Below are 24579 nucleotides of genomic sequence, written 5' to 3' on the forward strand. Positions count from 1 at the left end.
ACATAGGTGAACAGGTACATAATATATATAAATATATAAACAAATACAATGATGCAAAATCATTATCACGAACCAAAGCAGTATCATCTGGTGCTGACATATATAAAAACATGCAAGTGAAAGTGCAAAATACAATATTCACAACAAATACAGTGATACAAAATCATTAATGAACCCAATGGTATGACAGCTGGTAAATAATCACCTATGGAAAATAAGACATGAGTACAAAAACACATCCAGAAATCAACTCGTTGACACGCTCTGATTTTTCAGTTTCGCTACATGGTTGTTTCACTGGGTATTCTCTTTAGGTGCTGGGGTGGGCGTCTCTTCTAAAGGCGACTTGGAGGATAAGCTACTAGGGGACCACAATACTGAACTGGGGAGTTCGCAGCGGCGTTGATTGTAACATCCGTTGTAACCCAGGTTGATCATCCTAGACAGCACCCCGCGACGTTGCCTCGTGCCCGTTTCCACCCTCTGCGTCCATACTGTGGGATGGTTCGGCGTTGCAGATTTGCAGGACATCGCCACTTGTGGGCCCTGCCTCATCATCGAGAAGGCGGCTTGGCGGTTGTCGTCCGTGTGTTGTGGAGGAATGTGTTTTACCGACACACGCCCCCGTCTCCTGTCGTGTCAATGGGGAGACACGCGCTCTTCTGCGTCGCATCGAGGTCGACGTAAACTCGTGCGGGTGTCGGGCTTGAGACCCGCTTATCACCTCTTTGCACCGTTTCAGCTGATGCGTCAGTGGTGGGACCCGTGTCCCTCCGGGCAGTGGGCGTTACCTCACCGCAGCAGCCGTCTGGACTAGCGGCGCTCAGGAATCGGCGGCCTCTCCTGGTGTGCGTCATACTTTCCCTTTCGCTTGTTAGATGACTAGCGCATGGGGTGGAACGCCGGCCATCAGCTGGCGCTGCCGTGTTGACACGCCTGCGGGCTCCGGTGTGAGCCTGCGCCTGGGGGAAGACCAGCATCCCCTCCCCTCTGACGGGGAAACAGCTGTGACCGCTCGCCGCATCACTGCTTCGCCGTTGATACCAGGGTTCGGCAACGCCTGCCGGTGGACCAAGCCCTGTGCTTTCTGAGGCGGAGGCTCCCTAGGCGGCCTTGCACCCACTTAAGAACTGCGCTCACAGGGATCGTTACAAAATATCATGTGTACAGATTACCACAAAATCTTCGGAGTTTCTCACTCCTGATCAATACATGGAATAGTGCCCAAAATTAACTTGACAAAAAGGGCCTTCTTAACATTACTAATAAGAAGAACAACGAAGAAAATTAAATAACCAATATTCAAACAAACAAAAAATCCTTTTTATAAAATATAGTTCCAGCATTACATCTGCTGTCAATCATTCAGGGTATATCTTGTACAAGGTTTGGTCAGGATTTGGATAGGATTTGGCGCCGCTGCTAGCTACAGACACAAAACTCTACCTACTCCTAACTACGCTCTCACGCACAATCTACACAGCTCGTACTAGTCACCATCACCATATAGCCCGACTACAATTCCCACATATAAACAAAATATTCCTTTCAACACCAATACCCATATCGTTGTTCATTGACTGCTCCTCCAAGGTTTGCAGAACATGTTTGCTGATCTGTGAAAAATTTCCGAGACTTCTTTTCTATGGACATTGCATAATAAAAGTTATGATTAATGAGACACAGAAGGTTCATTCAAGTCACATCTGAAATGGTAAATGTTTCAACATCTATTCATCAGACTAATGCAAAAGGTCAGTGGGCATAAAAATGGCAATAAAAATCATCCTATCCTATTAGCAAACACATAAACACTTCGTCCTATAAGTACATAAAAAAATACTGTCAAAAGAAATCCATTGTCCAGGGCCATGAGTACCCAACTTACTGCTATCATAAGATACTCATAATGATTACACACTTACTCACCACATGTCCCCAGGGATCCTCACCTACCGTCATGTTATTTTAGCTTGGAGGTAGTCGCACTGATTCTCTATTAAATATCAAGCTGCTTGATTTTATAAGCTGTTTCCATATACGTCTTCTGGGGTTTCACATCCTGGTGCCCTCAACCGTACCTAGTAGTATGTGGCTGCAAGTTACACTTTCCAAATATCTTATAAGATGGCAACTCTGAAAATCAAAAACTATTAATCTCCCTTCATACACAAATCCTTCACCTACAAGTCACCAAGTCGCTTCATCAACATAGTACATTTGAAAAATCTCACTGAATCATCCTCACGTAAGGGGAATAAGAACATTACAACTGTAATTTATCATCAAGAATTACCTTACGACCAATGTCTCGCCACGTCAATACGTCCGATACCTTTTTAGTCATCAAAAAACAAAAGCCATCTTACTGTAATAGGAAACGCTTCATCTGTGCCTCATAATCATTCACATTCATACGTGATGAAGCTGCACAACACTACTCTTTTCTGCTCAGAAGCAGAAATAACTACGCATATATTGGGGGACCCTTTACAATTCACAGAAAATATACACTTTAATTTTAAACACACCAGAGTGAATCAAAACATTGGAAAATATACACTGTAAATGTACTAAACAGACACGACTGGGTTTACCGCAGGCACACCAATACTGTGGCCCTCCCTCAAGAAATCTTCCATAATAACGTCTTCCTCTATCAAATGCACATCAATATCACTGGTCCTCATTAAGTTGTCGCCAACCGAGTCAGCCGCTAGTCATTGATCCCTTTGATTAGAGGCATTTGTCGGATGTGGCGCGGGTTTGCGGGACGAATTTCAACACCCACTGGCGGACCACCTGTACTGTTTACGGCACCCCTGTTGTTGCTTGTTCGATAATTATTCTGTGGTCGATCACGACTACCGTTCCTAGGTCCGCTATAACTACTCCAATATCTCTGCTCATTACCATATCTTCTAAACTCCCGGGGGTGTCTTTGATTTACTCTCGGCGAATGATGACGATTGGCATCGTTCGTCCTGCCCGCGTTCCGTGAGGAATCGCGACGCTGCCAACGCTCGCGCGCCCTGTAACTCTGAGGCGACCCGTTACGTCTGGAGTGCCACCTGTCTCTACGGCTGCGGCTTCGCTCGCGCGCCCGCTGCTCGTAGGCGCTCTGACCGTAATTCTGCGTGGTGCCATTCGCATCGCATTCAAGCTCTAAAAGGAAATTGCGGAACCCCTCTACGTCATCCTTACATCGTCCTGCAAGGATAACGTGCCGCAACTGCATTGGAAACTTTCCCAGGCAAATACGAATAATTTCTGCAGGTCCATAAGGATCGTCAAGATGTTCATTCGCCTGCAGCATATGCTCGAACATCTGCACAGGGCTGGAGAACTTTGACCTGTTTAACTCTGGTAGCATAATGAGTCCGTGTTTTACACGACTTTGCGCTGCCACTGACCAATATATCGACAGGAAGTGTTGACGAAACTCCCCAACAGTGTAGCAATTGCGTGCAATTGACCTCATCCGCGCCGCTGGCTCACCTTCGAGGTAGCCGCACATATACTCTATTTTGTGCGCACTGGGCCACGTAGGAGGGAGGGAGAACTCGAACTGCTGTAACCAGGCCCGCGGGTGAATCCCCGTAGCCGAGTTACGGAAGACGTCAAACTTCCTCACGGTCAGAAAATGTTTAAAGTCAAATTCGTGAGTTTCCCTTGGCGAACGTTCCTGAGGGGATCCGCGCCGTTCCCACCTGGTACGAGATCCGCGATCATAACGATGATCAAATTCGCCATCGTTCCCGGAATCATCGTCGGAATAATGGCCCTTTCGTTCATTTCTTTCAACTTCATGGGCCTTTAACCCTTTTAGGTGAAGTTCTAAACGGGCCATGCGCTCACATATTCCCTCGGTAACCCCTCTTTGTTGTATTTTTATTTCACACTGTCCACGCGGACATTTCGTTATCGACCGTATTTCGTCTGCATCCGCTGATGACGAGGTAATCGTTTCCCTATTATTGTCAGACTTACGCGCCACTGCGTCTGAGATCCTGGCTATTTCTTCTCGCATCTCTCGGTGGGACGTGTCTTGTTTTGTTTGCGTAAGCCCTTGCTCTCGCTCGAGAGCTATTATCGCCTGGCTGAGGGTTTCTACCTGCGCGCTAATATGGACCGGGCACTTAGCCGCAGTGTCCTCTATTCGGGACACAAGAGCCGCGTGGTCACTCTGGCATTGTTCTGCTAACGCGCGGAGATCCCTGGCGGAATTTTGTCCTACTCGGGACTCAAGAGCCGCTCGTTCACTCTGGCATTGTTCTGCTAGTATACGTATATTCCCAGCGAACCTTTCTTCTTGCTCCATCACCTGCTTGCTAATGACTTGCTGCCCCTCTTCTAAGGCGGAGATGCGTTGGTCAATGATCGCCAGTTTCTCCCCAACACCCTGTACTATTTCACTAGTCAATCTTTTATTTGCTTCCTCGATATGCCTCCTATTTTCTTCTGCTTGTTTTTTATTCACTTCCTCGCTATGTCTCCTATTTTCTTCTGCTTGTTTTTTATTCACTTCCTCGATATGTCTCCTATTACTGTCTAGTAATTGTCGTAGCATAGCCTGTAATGAATTTGCATCTATCGAATGATTCGAAATCACTACAGCGGGCTCAGGATGGACAACACTTGTACTTGCGTTTTCCGCGTTTCGTTCCTGGTCGGACTCGATGCTTTGACCTCGTCCTTGTTCAGGGTTATTTTCTGGCAGGTTTTTCCGATCGCGGCTCCCTGAACAGCTACGCGTCTCCATCATAAGGATAGTTACTCCGTACTCCAAAATACAACAAGAATAATGCCAAAGTCTCCTAATGGACTCACAGTCCCCAAAAAACACCCAAGATTTACTATATGACACTGGTACACGCCACAGGACAAGAATCAACCCAAACTTGTAACACAATTGAATACTAAATCACAATATTTATACAGTAATACATATACAAGATAAAACATGTAAGAAAATGCACACCTATATCATAAATTCACGTAAATTCAATATCACAGAAAGACAATATACCAATTAGCACATCCAACCGAAAATAACTAATCCTCACTGCGCATCAGAAGATCTCTGGTTTACCGAAATCCGTGAGCAGGGTAAGCCATGTGTAAGTAGCGTGAATATAAGGACGCTATGTGCAAGAAGCATGAAGCGCCCTTTGAATGTATCCTGATAGCTAAAAGAGCCACGCGCACTTTGAATAAGAAAATGCTATTTGACACTGAAATCAAATAAAAGATAGGGTCGCCACCAACTCTAGCCACACGACAAAGAAGAGGTAGCACTGAGTCGGAAAATTACTTAATTTATTAATAAGAAAAACTCACAAAAGAACATTCATTGTAAAGTCATTGATAAAGAATGGGATGTAGTTATTAATATGATCCAGGCATTCTTCCCGTGAATCAAATATTGAGTAAAGTAAATAGGGCGTGAACACCATGCGTAAGTGCAGCTTGCAGCAAGATTCGTGAAAACACGATCTATTCCAGAGCATTTATTTCAGATAAAAAAAGGGACACTAATCACTACACCTGTGCACATGGAAACGCTATAGGTGGGCCAACAAGGAAAACTACAAGGTAAAATGGTGAAGGTAACGGCGACGTAACATCGGTACACAAGATAAGATTGAAGGCAAAATTATTTATTCCTTAAAACATTGATGTAGTGCATCTATAGACTGCTGTTGCATGCTAACTATGTACAATTGCTTGTGAAATACTATACGTTTCATACAGACTCGCGTGCCCACTCGGTCCGCGGAGACAATTTCTATGGACTGTGGCCAAATTTTAATCACATGAGACAAAGAAAATTCACAAATACACAAAAATTACCAAGATCCGGAAAAGATTAGAAGCATACACACACAGTTGTAGGCACATAAACATTCACACTGAACCGAGGGCACTTCAACATATGCAACTCCTTTGTGCTGCGTTCCTCTCACGGATCAAAGTCAAGACTGCATGGGGAATCAAACTGAAAGTCTACAAAAGCCTTGCATTCCCTGCTGCAACCCAGCAAGTAAATCTTTATAAGACGAAATTCGAGACCAAAAGCTAAAAGCTCCCCTCTCTATGTGACAACGCGCCACGCGGTCAGTCCAACTCACCCTTCTTCGTCTGGAGCACAGCTGTGTACGCTTCCCGTACCGGCGGCAGACTGCCTCCCGCTTCTCCAGCCTCTTCCACGCTCCGCGTGGACCGGAAAACCCCAGGATGCCATTCCCGCCACCAACCTAACGCAGGTGGATTTCTTACAAGTAGCGGAAACCTCTTTGCCGACTTGACCACTACGAGAGTTGGCAATGAAAGGTGGCTACAGGACCCTTTCAAGTTACAATTTGCTTATGCGAGCGATACATGGCAGGCAAAGTACGTTTTGCAAGAACGGGAATGTCTTGTCCATTATAAGCCGTCGTGTCCGTGCTAGTTTTAAACAAGCGCGGGGAGCCTAACAGTTCATACATGTTGCGGTTCAGGAGTGTAACAGAGGCCCCTATGTCCAACTGAAATTTCACATGTTTCCCACTAATACAAAAATGAACAAAAAGTCTGTTGGACTGGCGTAGCAGTGAAGAAAATGTTCACCGGCTAGTTTTGCTAATGCTTGCAGCAGGCTTTGAATACACTGCATTGATTACATCGGCCTTGTGACTAGATTTTTGTGAGTGGGCAGAAGTCATATGTTTGTTCCGCAACAAACATACGGATTGTATTTGACATTTCTCGCCACAAGCGTAACACTGTGCTTGTCTGGACGGGCAGTCTTGGCGTTAGTGCCATGAATGGCACCGAGGGCATGTCTTAATTTCGTTCGCCTGTTTAGAGAACTGTTTACGCGGCGTGGAGAGCTGTTTATGCGGCGTGGCACATGCAAGCTGCCACTGCCTAGTGGGCCGGTCGCTAGCAAGGGATGACCCGACTCGTCAAATTGTTGGTTGCTCAAATGTATCGGCTGATACGGCACCTGACTGATACTAATCTAGTATTTGCACTACCTGCTTGAAAGATGGATCGAACTGTTTCAAAATCTGCCCTCTAAGTTCCACATCAGTTACATCGTGCACGATCGCATCACACATCATAACGTCTGCATATGAAGCACCACAAGCACGTTTGAATGTGCATATCCTCGTCATACCCTGCAAATCTGTGACCCATCGCGATAAGTTTGTTCTGACCGTTTCTTGCAATTGATGAATTGGTACCTTGCTGCTGCCACATTCACTCGTTGGTCATAATAGTTAGCGAATCGACAACCTGTCCATAGGAAAGTTAATCGGAGTGGCGTTAGGGAATAATTTCTGGATGAGGCGAAACACTGCACGTCCTACTGTTGACAAAAAATAGTGAAGTTGGCTTCAAACTGCTGCAGCCACTCGAGCCACTCCTCTTCTTTTTCATTAAACTGGCGAAAAGGCGCTATGGCAGTCGGAGCTACAGAAGTTTTATTTTGTGCTGCGGTGGCTGCTGGTGGTGAGGGGCTGCTGTACCGTGTTTAGCAGTCCTGATATTTGCTTTGTCTGAAACTCGAACATCTGTGTTAGCTGCGTTGCATCTATCGCTTGCAGCTGTGGCGTCTGAGCACAGGGTGGGATAGGTTGGTTGTTCATTATGAGAGAGTCAAATACAATATACAGACATGGCAAGCAATAAAAATAAGTACAAAAGCAAAGAAAATTTCCGAAACGCCCACCTGAAAACACTGAGTATATAAAACACCAAGAGACACTAATAAAGCAAGTAAACACACCCCTGCAAAGAAAAGCCAATGTAGAATTAAGGCGCCAGAAAAACAGAAAAGAAAATCAGTGGCCGTGAGGAACTGGGTTCTTCTTCATACTCGTCGCCAATGTGGAAGCCTGCCTATTTGTCAAATTTGGGATATCTAGGAAACCTGCTACTTGGATCGCTAGACAACAATTCAAGCAAATCGTATTAAAGAGTTTTATTAAGGAATGAATCAATGACAATACTTAACTTCGACAATAATACAGAAGTGTAGCAAGCAAAGGGCTACATGCAAATAAGAAATCTCTTCAGTATATACAATTCGTAAGTCGCTGATCTTGGTCTAATCTTGATGCTGCTGTAGAAGTGGCAGAACTGGGCCGTGGCCGGTCCGTGCAGCCCTTACATCCATAGTGGCAGCTGAGCCGTGCGTGGCTCGTGTTCCAGCCATCATGTATTTTACACCCTGTTTTTAAAGTACTTCCACCTCACTACGTTAATTTATGTTACTACTGTCACTGAGTTGCTGCTTTGCCTGACCGTGAGCGGTGTTAGCAGCGCGTATCGATAAATCCCCTCTCGTAATATCTTGCTGGAGTGCGATTACTTCCCGGTCGTTGTCTGTCGTAAGCAGTTCGGGTCGTGAGTTCGGGCCTGCCAGTGAGTTGGAACGCGTCTGGAGCGCAGTCCGGACCTGCCAGTCGGGGAGTTGCAGTGCGGCACCAGTGCAGTCGGGTTTGATCAGCATTGAGGTCTGCGTCGACATGGCTCGCCCGACCATTGCCGGCACGCACTGGGTGTATCGTCGGTCGGTCGTCCTACTGGACGACGCGTTTTGCTTGCCGATCGTTCAAAAGTCGGCTGTGTGTGTGTGTGTGTGTGTGTGTGTGTGTGTGTGTGTGTGCATCGACTCCCTATTTGTCTTCGTGCGCGCTTACAGACTGTTGGGTACCGTTCAGGTCTTCGCGCAGTGTTTGTCAGGTTGTGTGTGTAGTTGGCGTTATTTTTACTGACGATTATTTTAGATGTTGTCGGCATTCTGAGAGGGGATGTCGGAACGTGCGAGGAGGAGAGTTCCCGGCGACAGTTCGGGTCGTGAGTTGGGGGCCTTGGCAGTCAGTTGCAACGCGTTTGGAGCGCAGCCCGGGCCAGGCAGTCGCCGGCTTGCAGTACCAGCGAGCCCTGCGTGGACATAGCCCGCCCGACCGTTGCCGCCACGCATCACTTAAGCCGGGCCCGACTTTTGGTGTATTGCTGGTCGTTCGGTTCGTCCGAGGATATCTCCATGAGGCGTGGTGGACTGGGCCGCTGGCGGTCTCTGCGCAGTGTCGTAATCTGCCTGGAGCTGGCCGATCGGTGCGAGCATTGTCGCTCGCCGACCCAGGACGTGAAGGTTGAGTGGTGTTGAGCATTACGTTGTTGGTTCCGGCGTTGCTGTTATGGAGGTTTTCCTGTGAGCAACAACGAGTGAAGTGTTCGAGATAGCCGCCGTCAGGTGGAATTGATCAAATTGAATCATCCATAGTCAAGTGCACCAGCGGAATTTTCTGCCTTGTGGCCGTTAGTGTTCTGGTTACCTGCCCTAGCCACTAAAGTAGTTTTTATGCAGTGTCTTTTCCTCACCTGTTGTTGCTGCCCAACATGGTGTGTAGTTTTGGCAGCGTTTGTTTGAGGACAGTGATACTTGTAATGTTTATGGAGGGTCTTGAATTCTCGTGTACTCCGTCGTGGGAAGCAAGCAGTTGGTCGGTCCGTGACTGTCCCTTTGTTGGGTTCGCACGAATTAAGCGTAGTTGGACTCACCACCTGTCTCACGTAAGTAAACCAGTGATACGCCCGCTAAACCCGCTGGGCAGAACAGGTAATGAGGCTTGTGGAAAGGGCCAAATAAGGTGGGGGTCAGTTTCACCTTCTAATTGTAATTTATTGTAATTTAATAACACATTTACAACCAAAGCGGCACATAGCCGAACCTTTACAAATGCAACTCTTTCATGGCTGAAGGCCTGCAAACAAGTAATCTTAACAAATCAACAAGATAAAAATCCAATTAAGATAATAATAAAATAATTAAAAAGACCTCTATCACAGCTAGGTGGAAAGCCTCAAAGCAAAGTAGATGGAACAAACATATGCAAGGTGCAATACCAGTGGCTGAAGGCCATAATTAAGTTTCAAAATTTTAAAATATATTACCATAATCTTTTAAAGGCAGAAGGCCGCAATGTTTAAGCGTGAAAGATAATTTTAAGAATAAAGTTGCAAGACTGAAAGCCCACAATTAATTTTGCATTCAGAAGCCATTTGATCCGTCGGAACACAACCAGGGGACAGCCACGGACCGACCGATACGACTTGCTCCCCATCAGTCAGTACATGAGAACTCAAACAGAAAAGGTTACAAAAGTGATAATCCACAATGGAGTACGTGTTAGCTATCAAAATTACACACCATGTTGGACAGCGACGACAGGTGAGGAAAGGACGCTGCCTGAAATTACCTTAGTCGCCAGGGTAGGTAACCGGAACACTAACGGCCACTAGGCAGAAAATTCCGCTGGTACACTTGAATTTGAAACACGGTAATATAGTTAACTTCAACCAAAAGAACACTGCCTGAATTAACGTCAGTGCCCAGGACAGGTAACCAGAACACTGACGGCCACAAGGCAGAAAATTCCACTGGTGCACTCGAATTGCAGTCAACCAAAATAGTTAATTGCACCTCGTGGCGGTTAAATTTCTGCAGTAGAACCACTCGATGTTGCTCGCAGGAAAACCTCTCAACAGCAAACCACCGAAACGAACCACCACAACATGAATGGACCTGGCTTGGGTAGTTGAAACCAATACTCAACTTTGACGTCCTGGGTCGTTGAACCACGAAGCTCGTAGCGATCGGACAGCTCCACACACGCTCCGACACTATGCAGGGACTGCCAGCGGACTGCACCACGCGGAAATAACTTCCCTCGTCCGCAACAACTGACAGACTCCTCTCAGAATGCCGACAACATAGTAACTAAGCACGCACGAAGACATATCGGGAGTCTATGCACACACACAGCCGACTCATGAACGATCGGCGAGCCAAAACGCGTCGCCTGGTAAGACGACCGACCGACGATCCACCCAGACCGTGGCCCTGCTCAAGTGACGTGTGGCGGCAACGTTCGGGCGTGCCGTGTCGACGAGACCTCCAGCCCGACTGCACTAGTGCCGCATGCAAGTCCCCGACTGGCAGGTCCAGACTGCGCTCCAGACGCGTTCCAACTGACTGGCCGACCCGAATTCGTAACCCGAACTCCCCACGACAGACAACCACGGGAGGTAATAGCAGTTAACCAAAGATACTTCGAGAGGGGATCTATCTATACGCTCTGCTAGCGCCGCTCACGGTCAGGCAAAGCAGAAACTCAGTGACACCAGTAATTTAAATTAACGTATTGAGGTGGAAGTACGTTACAAACAGGGTGTAAAAATACATGATGGCGGGAACATGAGCCACGCACGGCTCAGACGCCACCATTGCGTTGTCATCCTGGAGAGTGGTCGTTCAGTGTGCAATTGGCTGACATCTTCTTTACAGCCCTCTCTGCTCTCTCGGTTCCGACTGGCGTGCCGGCGCTTGACTTTACACTGTAACACATTGCAGGCAAACACATGGATGCTTCCTTCATCGAGACCATGACCGACCACCTGTCCTATCCTGCATAGTTATAAGTTCCATGTGTACATATATTTTGGGCTATTAATTTTCATTGTAGTTTGATGACGAGCGCCGTATCATAGTCGAATGATCCCTGGATGAATAACTTAATAATATGAATGTTTGTTCAGTGCTTCCACAAGTAACTATTTGATTTCAACAACATTTTGTTTGATTTGTTCTTGATGCAGTATGCAAAGAATACAAAAGAACAGCATACAGCAAACATAAAATTATTCCTATCACGTCCTGACCAGAATGAAAATGATCCTGCCATATCACAAAGAAGGCTAACACACGGTGGGCAGAGTTATGTATGAAAAATAAGGGAACTACCCTGTCGACTTTTTTGCCAGCTTCAAAGATATTTAAATCAAAACATTTTGACATATTTACCCTATCTTCCTTCGTAGTATTAATACCTACGTCATGTAACAAATGCTTCCAGTAGCTGAGCATTAATTTCCGCTCAATTAAAATGTTTTGTAAAAGGAATTAATCAGTTCGCACAATTTTTGTGGGTGCTAGCTTCTGTTCGTCGTTCAAATCTTGCTTAATACTCTGAAGAGCCAAAGAAACTGGTACACCTAACGTCGTATAGGGCCCCTGCGAGCACGCAGAAGTGCCAGAATACGACTAAAAATGGACTCGACTAATGTCTGAAGTAGTTCTGGAGGGAATGGACACCATGAAAACTGTAAGGATGCCCATAATCCTTAATAATACGAGCGGCTGGAGATCTCTTCAGAAAAGCACCTTGCAAGGGCTTGGTTCAAATGGCTCTGAGCACTATGGGACTTAATATCTATGGTCATCAGTCTCCTATAACTTAGAACTACTTAAACCTAACTAACCTAAGGACAGCACACAACACCCAGTCATCACGAGGCAGAGAAAATCCCTGACCCCGTCGGGAATCGAACACGGGAACCCGGGCGTGGGAAGCGAGAACGCTACCGCACGACCACGACACCTTGCAAGGCATCCCAGATATGCTCAATAATGTTTGGTGGCCAGCGGACGTATTTAAACTCAGAAGAGTGTGCCTGGAGCCATTCTGTAAAAATTCTGGACCTGTGGAGCGTCGCATTGTCCTGCTGGAATTGCCCAAGTCTGTGTGAATGCACAATGGACATGAATGGATGCAGGTGATCAGACAGGATGCTTACGTACGTATCACCTGTCAGAGTCGTATCTAGACGTATCAGGGGTCCCATATCGCTCCAACTGCACACGCCCCGCACCATTACAGAGCGTCCACCAGCTTGAACGGTCCCTTGCTGGCATGCATTGTCCATGGAGTCATGGGGTTGTCTCCATACCCGTACACGTCCATCCACTCGATACGATTTGAAACGAGCCTCGTCCGGCCAGGCAACATGTTTCTAGGCATCAACAGGCCGATGTCGATGTTCATAGGCCCAGGTGAGGCATAAGGCTTTGTGTCGTGCAGTCATCAAGGGTACACGAGTGGGCCTTCGGCTCCAAATGCCCACATCGATGATGTTTAGTTGAATGGTTTGCACGCTGACAGTTGTTGGCCCAGCATTGAAATCTGCAGCAGTTTGCGGAAGGGTTGCACTTCTGTCACGTTTAACGATTCTCTTCAGTCGTCGTCGGTCCCGTTCCTGCAGGATCTCTTCCCGGCCGCAGCGATATCTGAGAATTGATGTTTTACCGGATTCCTGATATTCACGGTATGCTCGTGGAATGGTCGTACGGAAAATCCCTACTTCGTTGCTATGTCGGAAGAAATGCTGTATCCCATAGCTCTTGCGCCGACTGTAACACCACTTTCAGGCTCACTTAAATTTTGATAACCTGCCATTGTAGCAGCAGTAACCGATGTAACAACTACGCCAGACACTTGTTGTCTTGCATAGGCGTTGCCGACCGCGACGCCGTTTCTGCCTATTTACATATCTCTAAATGGAAGAGGATGTAGGTGAAGATGAAATGGAAGATACGACACTGCGTGAAGAGTTTGACAGAGCACTGAAAGACCTGAGTCGAAACAAGGCACCCGGAGTAGACAACATTCCATTGGAACTACTGACGGCCTTGGGAGAGCCAGTCCTGACAAAACTCTACCATCTGGTGAGCAAGATGTATGAAACAGGCGAAATACCCTCAGAATTCAAGAAGAATATAATAATTCCAATCCCAAAGAAAGCAGGTGTTGACAGATGTGAAAATTACCGAACTATCAGTTTAATAAGTCACAGCGGCAAAATACTAACGCGAATTCTTTACAGACGAATGGAAAAACTAGTAGAAGCCGACCTCGGGGAGTATCAGTTTGGATTCCGTAGAAATGTTGGAACACGTGAGGCAATACTGACCCTACGACTTATCTTAGAAGCTAGGTTAAGGAAGGGCAAACCTACATTTCTAGCATTTGCAGACTTAGAGAAAGCTTTTGACAATGTTGACTGGAATACTCTCTTTCAAATTCTGAAGGTGGCAGGGGTAAAGTACAGGGAGCGAAAGGTTATTTACAATTTGTACAGAAACCAGATGGCTGTTATAAGAGTCGAGGGACATGAAAGGGAAGCAATGGTTGGGAAGGGAGTGAGACAGGGTTGTAGTCTCTCCACGATGTTATTCATTCTGTATATTGAGCAAGCAGTAAAGGAAACAAAAGAAAAATTTGGAGCAGGTATTAAAATCCATGGAGAAGAAATAAAAACTTTTAGGTTCGCCGATGACATTGTAATTCTGTCAGAGACAGCAAAGGACTTGCAAGAACAGCTGAACGTAATGGACAGTGTCTTGAAAGGAGGATATAAGATGAACATCAATAAAATCAAAACGAGGATAATGGAATGTAGTGGATTTAAGTCGGGTGATGCTGAGGGAGTTAGATTAGGAAAGCAAAATAACTTATGATGGTCGAAGTAGAGAGGATATAAAATGTAGACTGGCAATGGCAAGGAAAGCGTTTCTGAAGAAGAGAAATTTGTTAACATCGAGTATAGATTTATGTGTCAGGAAATCGTTTCTGAAAGTATTTGCATTGAGTATGGAAGTGAAACATGGACGATAAATAGCTTGTACAAGAAAAGAGTAGAAGCTTTCGAAATGTGGTGCTTCAGAAGAATGCTGAAGATTAGGTGCGTAGATCACATAACTAATGAGGAGGTATTGAGTTGAACTGGGGAGAAGAGATATTTTGGCACAACTTGACTAGAAGAAGGGATCGGTAGGTAGGACATGTTCTGAGGCATCAAGGGATCACCAGTTTAGCACTGGAGGGCAGCGTGGAGGGTAAAAATCGTAGAGGGAGACCAAGAGATGAATACACTAAGCAGATTCAGAAGGATGTAGGTTGCAGTAGGTGCTGGAAAATGAAGAAGCTTGCACAGGATAGAGTAACATGGAGAGCTGTATAAAACCACAACAATATATGTATATTGTGTGTGTATGTGTGTGTGTGATAGAGAGAGAAAGAGAGAGAGAGAGGGGGGGGGGGAGTGAGGGAGGGAATGAACTGAATGATGTCTGAGAACTAATTATGATGCAGACATCCTTAAGACCCAATAATGAAATAAATGTATGCAATGGAATGATTAACACGGGTGGCAACGGTAACTCGAATCGAAGACATGGTTGAAGTGAAATCTTTAATTTATTAGAAAAAGTCTTGAGAATAAGAATTATCTAAACTAGTCATGAAATCAAGAAAATTACAACCGAAGAATATTAACTATGAGAAGTAGGTGAATTATCGTTTGGCATCGTTATTTGTTGGGGGTTGGTATTAGTTCATAATGAAATACCTGACTGCGAAATTTATGACGTCCTCCCTACATATCGGTGACAGTGATTGTTTGTCTGACTGGAGAAATGAAGACTATCACGGAACTGAGAATGCACTGACGAACGTGGGAATGTGAACCCGAACATGAATCTAGACTTCTGTTTCACGGCGGTGAAAGATGCTAAAGCTCCAAAGTACGCTCATCATTATTGGTGGTGCGATATCAACAGACCGGTTCATCATGTTTGTTGGTAGAACAGTTCTGTGGAGATCTCGAACATTGTACCCAACACTGCTAATGGAATCTGCTGTTCCACTTGAGACAAAGCCCGTGCACCATCGATACGTTGAGGACGAAGTCCAGAGCTGAAGTCTACACCTACATCATAATCCCGAAGCTACCTAAGAGTGTGTGGCGGTGGGTACTTCTGGTTCACTAACTTATACCCCTACCCTGTTCCATTCACGAGTGGCGTGTGCTAAGAATGGTTGTCGCTAAGCCTTTACATTGGCTACAATTGCTCGAATTTTCTCGTCGTGGCCGTGAGATGTACATAAGTAATATGTTGACCGACTCTTCTCAGAATCCGGCCAGTGTGGCCGAGCGGTTATAGGCGCTACAGTCTGGAACCGCACGACCGCTACGGTCGCAGGTTCGAATCCTGCCTCGGGCATGGATGTGTGTGATATCCTTAGGTTAGTTAGGTTTTAGTAGTTCTGTGTTCTAGGGGACTGATGACCTCAGTAGTTAAGTCCCATAGTGCTAAAAGCCATTTGAACCATTTTCATCTCAGAAATGGTTCTGTCAAAGTTTCAATTGTAAATCTCTCCGTGACGCACAGTCCCTCTCGTGTTACGTTTTCGAGTGGATTTTCTTTATAATCTCAATAACACTCTCGCACCGGTTATAGTCAGGAAAGAATTGACTACACCCTTATTCCCACCGGCAACCAGTCGTCTTAAACTTACATCATTCCACCAGTGGTGTAATTGGTTCCTTGTACCATAATCTTCTACCTGAAGAGGCGAAATATTAAAAACAATAATCTCGATTTCTTACCCTATTTTCTAAAAACTTTGTCGTGTCTTTACATCCTCCGAATATCATATCAAATTGTACATTTGGTGCTCTCTCAGGCAGCAGATAGCCTCACATCACTGGTCATGGGTAAAAGCAAAAAAAAAAAAAAAAAAAAAAAAAAAAGAAAAATGGTACGATGCTTTCCATCAACTCTTTCATACCTTGTGAACTTTTAATATGTCAGAGCTTTTTCGATTTTTTTAAGCAGATAGCAGGAGGTGTTTTTGAATGACTGCACTTTTCTCAGCATGGCACTGATGCCTACCTACCATGGATCCATGGATGAATGATTTCAGTTTGGCTATTCAAAGTGTATACGTTCAGGAAACTGCATCAATATGTTGAGCGCCAGTATGACTCTAGACAAGGCGACCTTCCTCAAAACAACTTGAGGGCTGCTACCTGTCAATCCCTTGCTGGCAGTTCTGCGAAGACCATGTTCTGTTAGCCCAAAAGGGATCTGTTTGAGCAAGCCACACTTGCGGCTCTCCTGTCTAGTATCCTCAGTGCTTCTCCGTTCAGATGCTCAGACAGAAAAGCTACTGAAACAGCCAGTACTAAGTTAAAAATAAAGACTGCAAGAAAGAGAAAATAAAATCAACGCAAACAACCACTGTCCTCTCATTAACCCACCTAAACATTTTATGTGTGGAGACTGTCTAACTCAACTCAAATCCGGTTCGATTAATAGATGATTCGAGCGGTTTCCAATTACAGGCCTAGGATGGCACATGATGATGAAGACATTGGTCTCAACTCCTTGTTGTCTCATTCTTCCTGTTGCGGGAATCCAAGTAATGTTTTAAGCGTTAGATACTGAATTAAGTGGACTACGAACTAAGAATGTGGACACTGTGACATAAGGCAGTTTTAGTCGGTCCAAGGATTGCACATGGGTAGCTGAAATTGTTAAGACGACCATTCACTTTTTATTAGCAGGAAATCTCGTTTCAATCCCAAGTCTGGCGCGAATTTTCATATGACACTGTTGGGTAGTAGATCCGTAAGTAATACAACTGATGTCAAGAGATTCGCTGTCAGCAAATTAATTTCGAAAAAAGTAGCTATTGTGGAAAAAAGCTTTGACGTTGTTAATATCACACAAATTCAACAAACTTTGAAAAAACTGTTATTAATTAATATAACAAAATTATTAACACAAATAAAAATTCATTGTCAATAAACTACAATTTTTTCAGAATGAAATTTTCACTCTGTAGCTGAGTATGCACTGATGTGAAATACCCTGGCTGATCAAAACTGTGTGCCAGACCAGCATTCGAATCTGGGACGTTTGATTGTCGTGGGCATGTGCTCTACTGACCGAGCTAACCAAACACGACTTACAACCTGCCGCCACAGCTTTACTTCTGCAGTAGCTCATCCCCTAAGCTGTGGCTAGGCCATATCCCTGCAGGAGCGTTAGTGTTTTGCGGAATAGCTTCTATGAGATATGGAAGGTAGGACTGACGTACTGGTGGAAGTAAAGCTGTGAGGATGAGTCGTGAAGGTGCTTGAGTACCTCATGGCATTTGCCCGTGAAAAGCAAAGGCATCATGTTCGAGCCCTGGGCCAGCACACGGTATTGATCTGGAAGAGAGTTTCGTAAGGTACTTTGTTATATCAACATTATTATTCACAAAAGAATCTTGTCCATTCAGCACAGAGTACAAAACGACTAGGCGTGACAATTGACCTACAGAGAGAGAAGGAGAGAAATTATCGCTAATAATACATAAGTTAATTTATTATGTTTTATAATAAACCTTATGCTCCCCCTGTAGTGAACAGACGAATGATGAGGTTTATGCAGTTGAAATGAACACAAAAGGAAGTGGAGAGGGAGGCGGTTCCCATCATTTTAATATGTACCCCTTTGTCCAGAGAGAAAAGGAGAGGGGCGCGAGATAGTGACCTTCACTTTCCTACACATTTTGTGTCACGTTTTTGTCCGAGATACATGGACGGAGTATCGGGTTGTTTACTTATGCTGAAAGTAAAACATACAATACTCTACAGCCATGGGTGATTGCATGACTGAGTATAGGGTTACGTACTAACTTCAATGTACCACAAGCAGTTGCTTCAGGTGCATGCTGTGGTGTCTCTGGAAGATGGGGTGACCTTGAATGTACTTCATCTTGAACAGTTACAAGTAGTCTCAAGCAAATATTTTTACCGGATGCAAGAACTCTCGGACGTTAACTGTGGCGTAGTAATTGCACCAATTGTGCCTCATAGAAAATGGCTCAGGGTGGCATCAGCTTTTTATAAACGCAAACAAAAGCCACATTTAAGTGCCACCCTTATTCCCTTCTCAGAGCAGTCAGCCAGTCTGACTTAGCTCGTCTGTGGTTTCCCTAAGTCGCATAAGACGAGAGCTAGGATGGTACCTATGTAGAGGAGAAGTCTGATTTCCACTCCCAAACTTGTCAACGATTACGTGTTGCATGTCTCTGAGATTGTGTATGATGAGGAGTTCTTCCGTAACCTCGTTGCACAACAGACTTCACGCCACACGTGAAGCTACTGCACAGAGACCTAGAAGGCAACACCCAGTCCACGAACATTTCTTTACTTCGCAAAGAACTCTTATGCTGTCTTCCGTTGCGTATACAGCTATCTCGTAAGTCGACTTGTTACAGATAGACTCTTCAACATAGACTTCGTCGTTGTTTGTTAGGATTTGCTATTTCTCGTTCTGAGGGTGAGAAATACATTGTCTTGTACGGGTTTCGTCTGCAAGATGGAGCTTATTGCAGAGTTATGCTTTCATGTTGCAGCACTCTTGATCAAAACTTATTAATGTTTCATCAAAAACTTGTTAATGAAATTCCTGTTGCACTTGAGTAAGCAACGCCGTTGTCATAAGAATTACTGAGTCAAGTGGCGATCCGTGAATCATGACTGAAATTCACATTCAACTTCTTTCAAAATTTTAACTGAATATTTTCTGTAATTTTTCAACAAGGTGGAAGGCTTTCAACTTCTACCGGAAATTGATAGGTAGACTTGGCTGACATCTGGCTATATTCAGCGAAGCAACCATTTCATGACAGTATTCCCTTAATACTTAGCTTGTGAGTACTGTAGCACTTCATTTGTAGCCCTGTTTTTCTAATAGAAAATACGCATCATCTTACCAGCAATTCGCTGCTACTTTTTCGCTGTGTTTGCACTCAACGATTCCAGGAAAATGTTTCGGTGGGTAAAGGAATAAGAGCTTACGGGAACTAGGCTACTACATACTACGTGACTTCAGCTTGTGTACGCGGACACGAGGCTTCATTGTAGAATGTCTGTGTAAGTCCATATACGTATAAACAGTGCAGCCTACTGCAAGGATAAATGCCGGGGTGTAATTTCCACTATCCTTTTCATTATCCCCAGACCCATCACCAATGAGTTTTCATAATTTTTTGCTATGTTTGCGATTTTTGACATCTCAGTGGACCACGAAACCAGGACTACATCCTGTTCATTATTAACATTATCGCTGCTTTCGTTCAGCAGAAGGTCACGTTGTCTCATTGTTTGCCGTACAGTAGTGGCTGGAGGTCGTCATCCTTGAAAGTCACCACACAAGATGTCGTTGTGTTCAAACGAGGGGGCACCATTTGCTTACTTTCGCACACACAAAGAAAAATATATATACTAAAATACGCAATATGTATGTTCATTCTACTCCTCCACTAACAGTACTATCTGTTAACGAGAAGTGGTATGCGAAGGGATTAATGAACCCAATACTGACTGATTTCTTCACAATATCACCACAGCTATACTCATATATACAATGGAACGCGATAATGCTTGTTGGTCTCGTCTGTAGTCCTTGTCTTCAGTACATCCTCTGTGAAAAGTATCAGAATTATATCACCATTGAATATAAAACTGGACACTGCAGAAGACACCAACAAAACCATGGAACTTTTCTGGCACTGGTAATGCTGTACAGAAAACATAGCTTTTAATTAACCTGCTATAACAGTAATTCAAAGATTACACTTCATAAAATCTAATGATGGCAAGCTATTGAGTTTAATGTCCTATTGACGATTATATCTTTGTAAATGAACAACAGGTTAGTATTAAATATGATTGAGAAATTGATAGTTGACAGTTTTATTCTATTGAACTATACCGCCATTCTCTTAAGCAATTTAGAGAATATGCAGAAAGACTAAATCTGGATGCTCTGATGGGGTTTTGAAAAGTTACACATTCAACGATCTTACGCAGGAAACAAGGATATGGATTAATGTAGACACTGACAAAGCTTCAGGTATCTGATATCAGAGACAGCCACAAAGCGGTTCCACCATATGTTTTCGCGTACCAACATAAGGCTGTAATGCGAACAATAGACAGCCAATGCGATTGATATTTAACTTCTCATAACATTAGCCAAATCTTCTTAACAATGGCTTCCAGTATTACCGAAATTCAACTCTCAGTTCCAGATTTATTAACAAAATATAACGAACAAAAATTGGAAACAATGGCGCAAAATATAGCTAATTTAAGTAAAATAAAATAGTTGTTAAAGGAAAAAAGCGCCAATGCTAGAGAAAGAAAAGAACAAAAAAGTTACAAAATTATTTTCAAATTAGTTGTGATTACTTAAAAATCCGTACATAATTTGTTAAATAAGTAAATTTCTTTCGCAAAGATGTATTATTGCAATGAAAAGTTAAACGTATAGCATTTTTAAATTCGCTGCTGTAAGGAATATAAACAAGTAGGTGTTATGAATTCAAATAAAAATCACTCGAAGAAACACAAGCAAACAACAATTGTATGGTATTTATTCCTTAGTGTTGTACAATTGTTTCACATTTTGCTGCTGGTTTGCACTTGAAAAATCCACTAGTTTATTGTCATACAAACTGAATTGTTAGTGAAATAGCAAGTGTACCGAACCCTATTAGTGGAAGTCACCTGAATTTGTACTATTTTTGATATCCTTACTCCTGAAAATCAAAATATACACTTTTGTAGGAGAGGTTCAATAGTATACATAGCATTGCGTTCTTCCAAGGAATAATTGAACATTCTTTGTTATCATTATAATTACAATGACCATCACATCGAATTAATTCCCATTTAGAGAAGTCTTGTTTCCTGTGATTAAACTTAATTTATCATTTTCTGTAGCCATTTGATAATACTCTGAAGTCAGTGGTATGTGTATTCACAGACAACAACAAACACAACATTGAACTTTTTCTGCATTTGAGTAAAAAATTGGCGTCCATTTCATCTAAAATCAGAGTTCCTCTCTGACTTTGTTCTGCTGCTGTGTTTCTCTGAGAGGCAGCGATCTCCAGAAGTCTACTCGCTCTTGGAAGAGCCCTTTCTTCACCTGCAGTGTCTGGCCTATATCCAGGTATTCCAAAAGGTCGTCGGAAGTCACTCTTGGCCAATGCACCATCTCGTCAGTTGGCGTTGGATTTCTGCCAAGTATGAACCAAAACATTCAATGAATCAGTTGATGTTGAAGAAAAGTCAATAATTCTCGGAAGTTTAAGTAATTAGGTAGGAAAAACAGAATTTTAAAATAAGAAAGAAATACTGATTGTGAAGCTACACCTATGTAACTAAAACTTAATGCAGCAACCAACAAAACTTCAAAGAACTCAGTTTACCGATAGCTCTTTACTCGTATTTATCGTTGAGACAGTCAGTCGTATTATCCATTGCTAACTGATCATACATATCTAGTACACTCTATGCTTCTCCTCCCGACAGAGGTTCCAGTCCTGCCTTGTGCATGGGTGTGTTTGCTGTTCTTAGCACCTATGGGGACATAACTACTGCAAACCACAACATCGCCATCAAAGTCAAGACTGATGGGGAGGTGTGGATGCCCCCTACCAGCAGGCTTTGCGGTGGTGTAACCGAAGAGCACAGGTAGCAGGCCACCATATGACATTATAGTGGCATACCGTTGCCAGCACCCACCTTTGAGCCTGTAGATAGACTTCGATGCAGATGGCCTTTCTCTTACTGGGAAGCTGCAGCGTAACTCAGCATGTCTGCACACACTTCAGGAAGAGTCAGAAGTTGCTTTTTGGGACGCAGTCTCTTGTGTGATGAAGCATGCCTAGGTTATCGACTTTCTGGGGCTGCTAGCAATGCTGGGAAACGTGAATGAAAACAAAAGTATAGTATCGCCAGTGACCCTGTGATATCGCTGGGTGATAACTCCATGGCTCCTTCTGCTGCCATGACTGACTTGCCACACTGCACCCATGGCATGCGACATCTCCATCCCACAGCTACTAAAAGTGCCCATTATCAAAATGATTGTTTATCTTTGAATAATGAATATTTACCTCATGCATATCAGTAACTAATCTTGGCGTATCTTTAATTTTTCATGAATTTTAGATAACTGAATTGCATCAGTGCCACTGATCTTAATGGCTACATAACGTGGCCAGTTTAGTACAGGAAAGCATTTAACCTAACTACGTGAGACCTTTCAGTCGAATGTTGAACAACGCTAACTCCTGTCCATTTTGTCACGCCTTACTATTGAAAAACCGTAAATGTGTTACGATATACACATCACAAACTGAGCAGCTTAAATATAGTGCTACAGAAATACATAGAAACGATGGTGTGCATATAGACGCCACTCTGTCATATTTGCGACACAGGAAAATGAAATGGATTTGTACTGTAGCCTTGTAATGAAAACCTTTTGTTTATTTTACGAGATCGAAATGTTGATACATGTTTTGGCTATATAAATTGCCATTTTCTGTTCTGTGAATAAGAAAATATGACAAGGTTACAGGTTGAAACCCTGTTGTTAAACATGGAGATTTTGGCAAATAAATGAAAGATTCGTGAGAAGACTGCAGTACAAATTTGTGGATAGGCTCCTGCACCGACTCATAATGGTAGCCAAGGACAGTAGAGTGCCTAGCCGAGCTATAGGAGAGCATAATAGTTTTCTTAAACTTCGCAGGAAAATAGCAACAATACAGTTGAACATCCACTTCAACAAAAGGTGTTTAGGTTACAGATTACACACAACTATGCTACAGTAAACATTAGGAATTCCTTCAAGACTGCTAGAACAGTCGAAGTTAAAAGTAAAATTTTTTGGCTAAAATTGCAAACCCCAGAATTTTATAAACAGAGACGTATAATGTTGACGAAAGCTACACAGATCGAACTGCTATTGAAGAGACGTTATTAGATCGAAAGTTTAATGAAACGCATCAAGTTATTTCAAGCAGGACTAGACAATAATGACTAGACATGATAAGAAGTTCAGAGAGTTGCGTAAAAAACCTACACATGCATTCACTAACAGAGTAGCTAATTTAACTGTGACACTATCAAATAAAAGCTTACAGTATAACTTACAGTAAGGGATCAAGTCAGGTGAAGTAATACAAATATATAAAAGAAAATTTTTCGTAGCAAATAATATAGTTGAAGCTAAGAAACACCCGAACACAAACTTCCATAACACAATAGGAACGAAAAGAAACAGTTCGAGTGTTTTTGATTTGAGAATACGAAAAATTCAGTGAAGACGAATGTGTTTCTTTACCACATTTGCGTTCCTAAATTAACAGACATCCACGTAAATCAATACGTGGCGTAATGGACAACAGATCCTCCCTCAGCTAAGAGTTAAACTAGAGGCTTCGATAAATGTTGAAAGATTCGAACCTCTTTAAAAATGAGACGCAGGACTGTGTAGCAGTGCTGAACACCATGTATTCCAAGATTAAGTTCATTTTACAGCCTTAAGACAATAGCTTCATATACTCGTACATCAAACTATTATGATATGAAATGACAGGTCCAGCTTAAGTACGTATAGGAAGCTGGCTAGTAGAACGTTATAATAATGTTGTGTCATGCCTTCAGGAAAGGTTACCATTTTTCCTCAGCATCTACATTTACATCTACATGGAAACTCTGTAAATCACACTTAACTGCCTGCCAGAGGGTTCATCGAAACACCTTTACAGTAATTCTCTGTTATTCCAATCTCGAACATTGCGCTGAAGGAACGAGTACCTATATCTTTTCGTGCGATCTCTGATTTCCATTATTTTAGCATGATGGGCGTTTCTCCCTTGGTCTGCGTCAACAAAATATTTTCGCATTCGGATGAGAAAGTTGGTTATCAAAACTTCGAGAGAAGATTCCGCCGCAACGAAAAATGCCTGTGTTTTAATTCTGTCCACCCGAAATCCTGTACCATGTCACTGAGACTCTCTCCCTATTCCGCGATACTACAAAATG

General features: G+C 43.5%; 1 protein-coding gene across 1 annotated transcript in view; it reads right to left on the reverse strand.

Annotated features, from left to right (window-relative positions):
- Positions 1-21081: 21081 nt before the first annotated feature.
- LOC126251318 (fatty acyl-CoA hydrolase precursor, medium chain-like) overlaps positions 21082-24579 on the reverse strand; it is a 177353-nt gene continuing 173855 nt past the window's right edge. Inside the window, exon 10 of the mRNA XM_049951647.1 lies at positions 21082-21758. Coding sequence (XP_049807604.1) covers positions 21572-21758 — 187 coding nt within the window. The 3' untranslated portion in view covers positions 21082-21571. The remainder of the gene's footprint in view (positions 21759-24579) is intronic.

This window comes from Schistocerca nitens, chromosome 4 (genome assembly GCF_023898315.1).
Source record: "Schistocerca nitens isolate TAMUIC-IGC-003100 chromosome 4, iqSchNite1.1, whole genome shotgun sequence".
Classification (NCBI taxonomy): Eukaryota; Metazoa; Arthropoda; class Insecta; order Orthoptera; family Acrididae; genus Schistocerca; species Schistocerca nitens.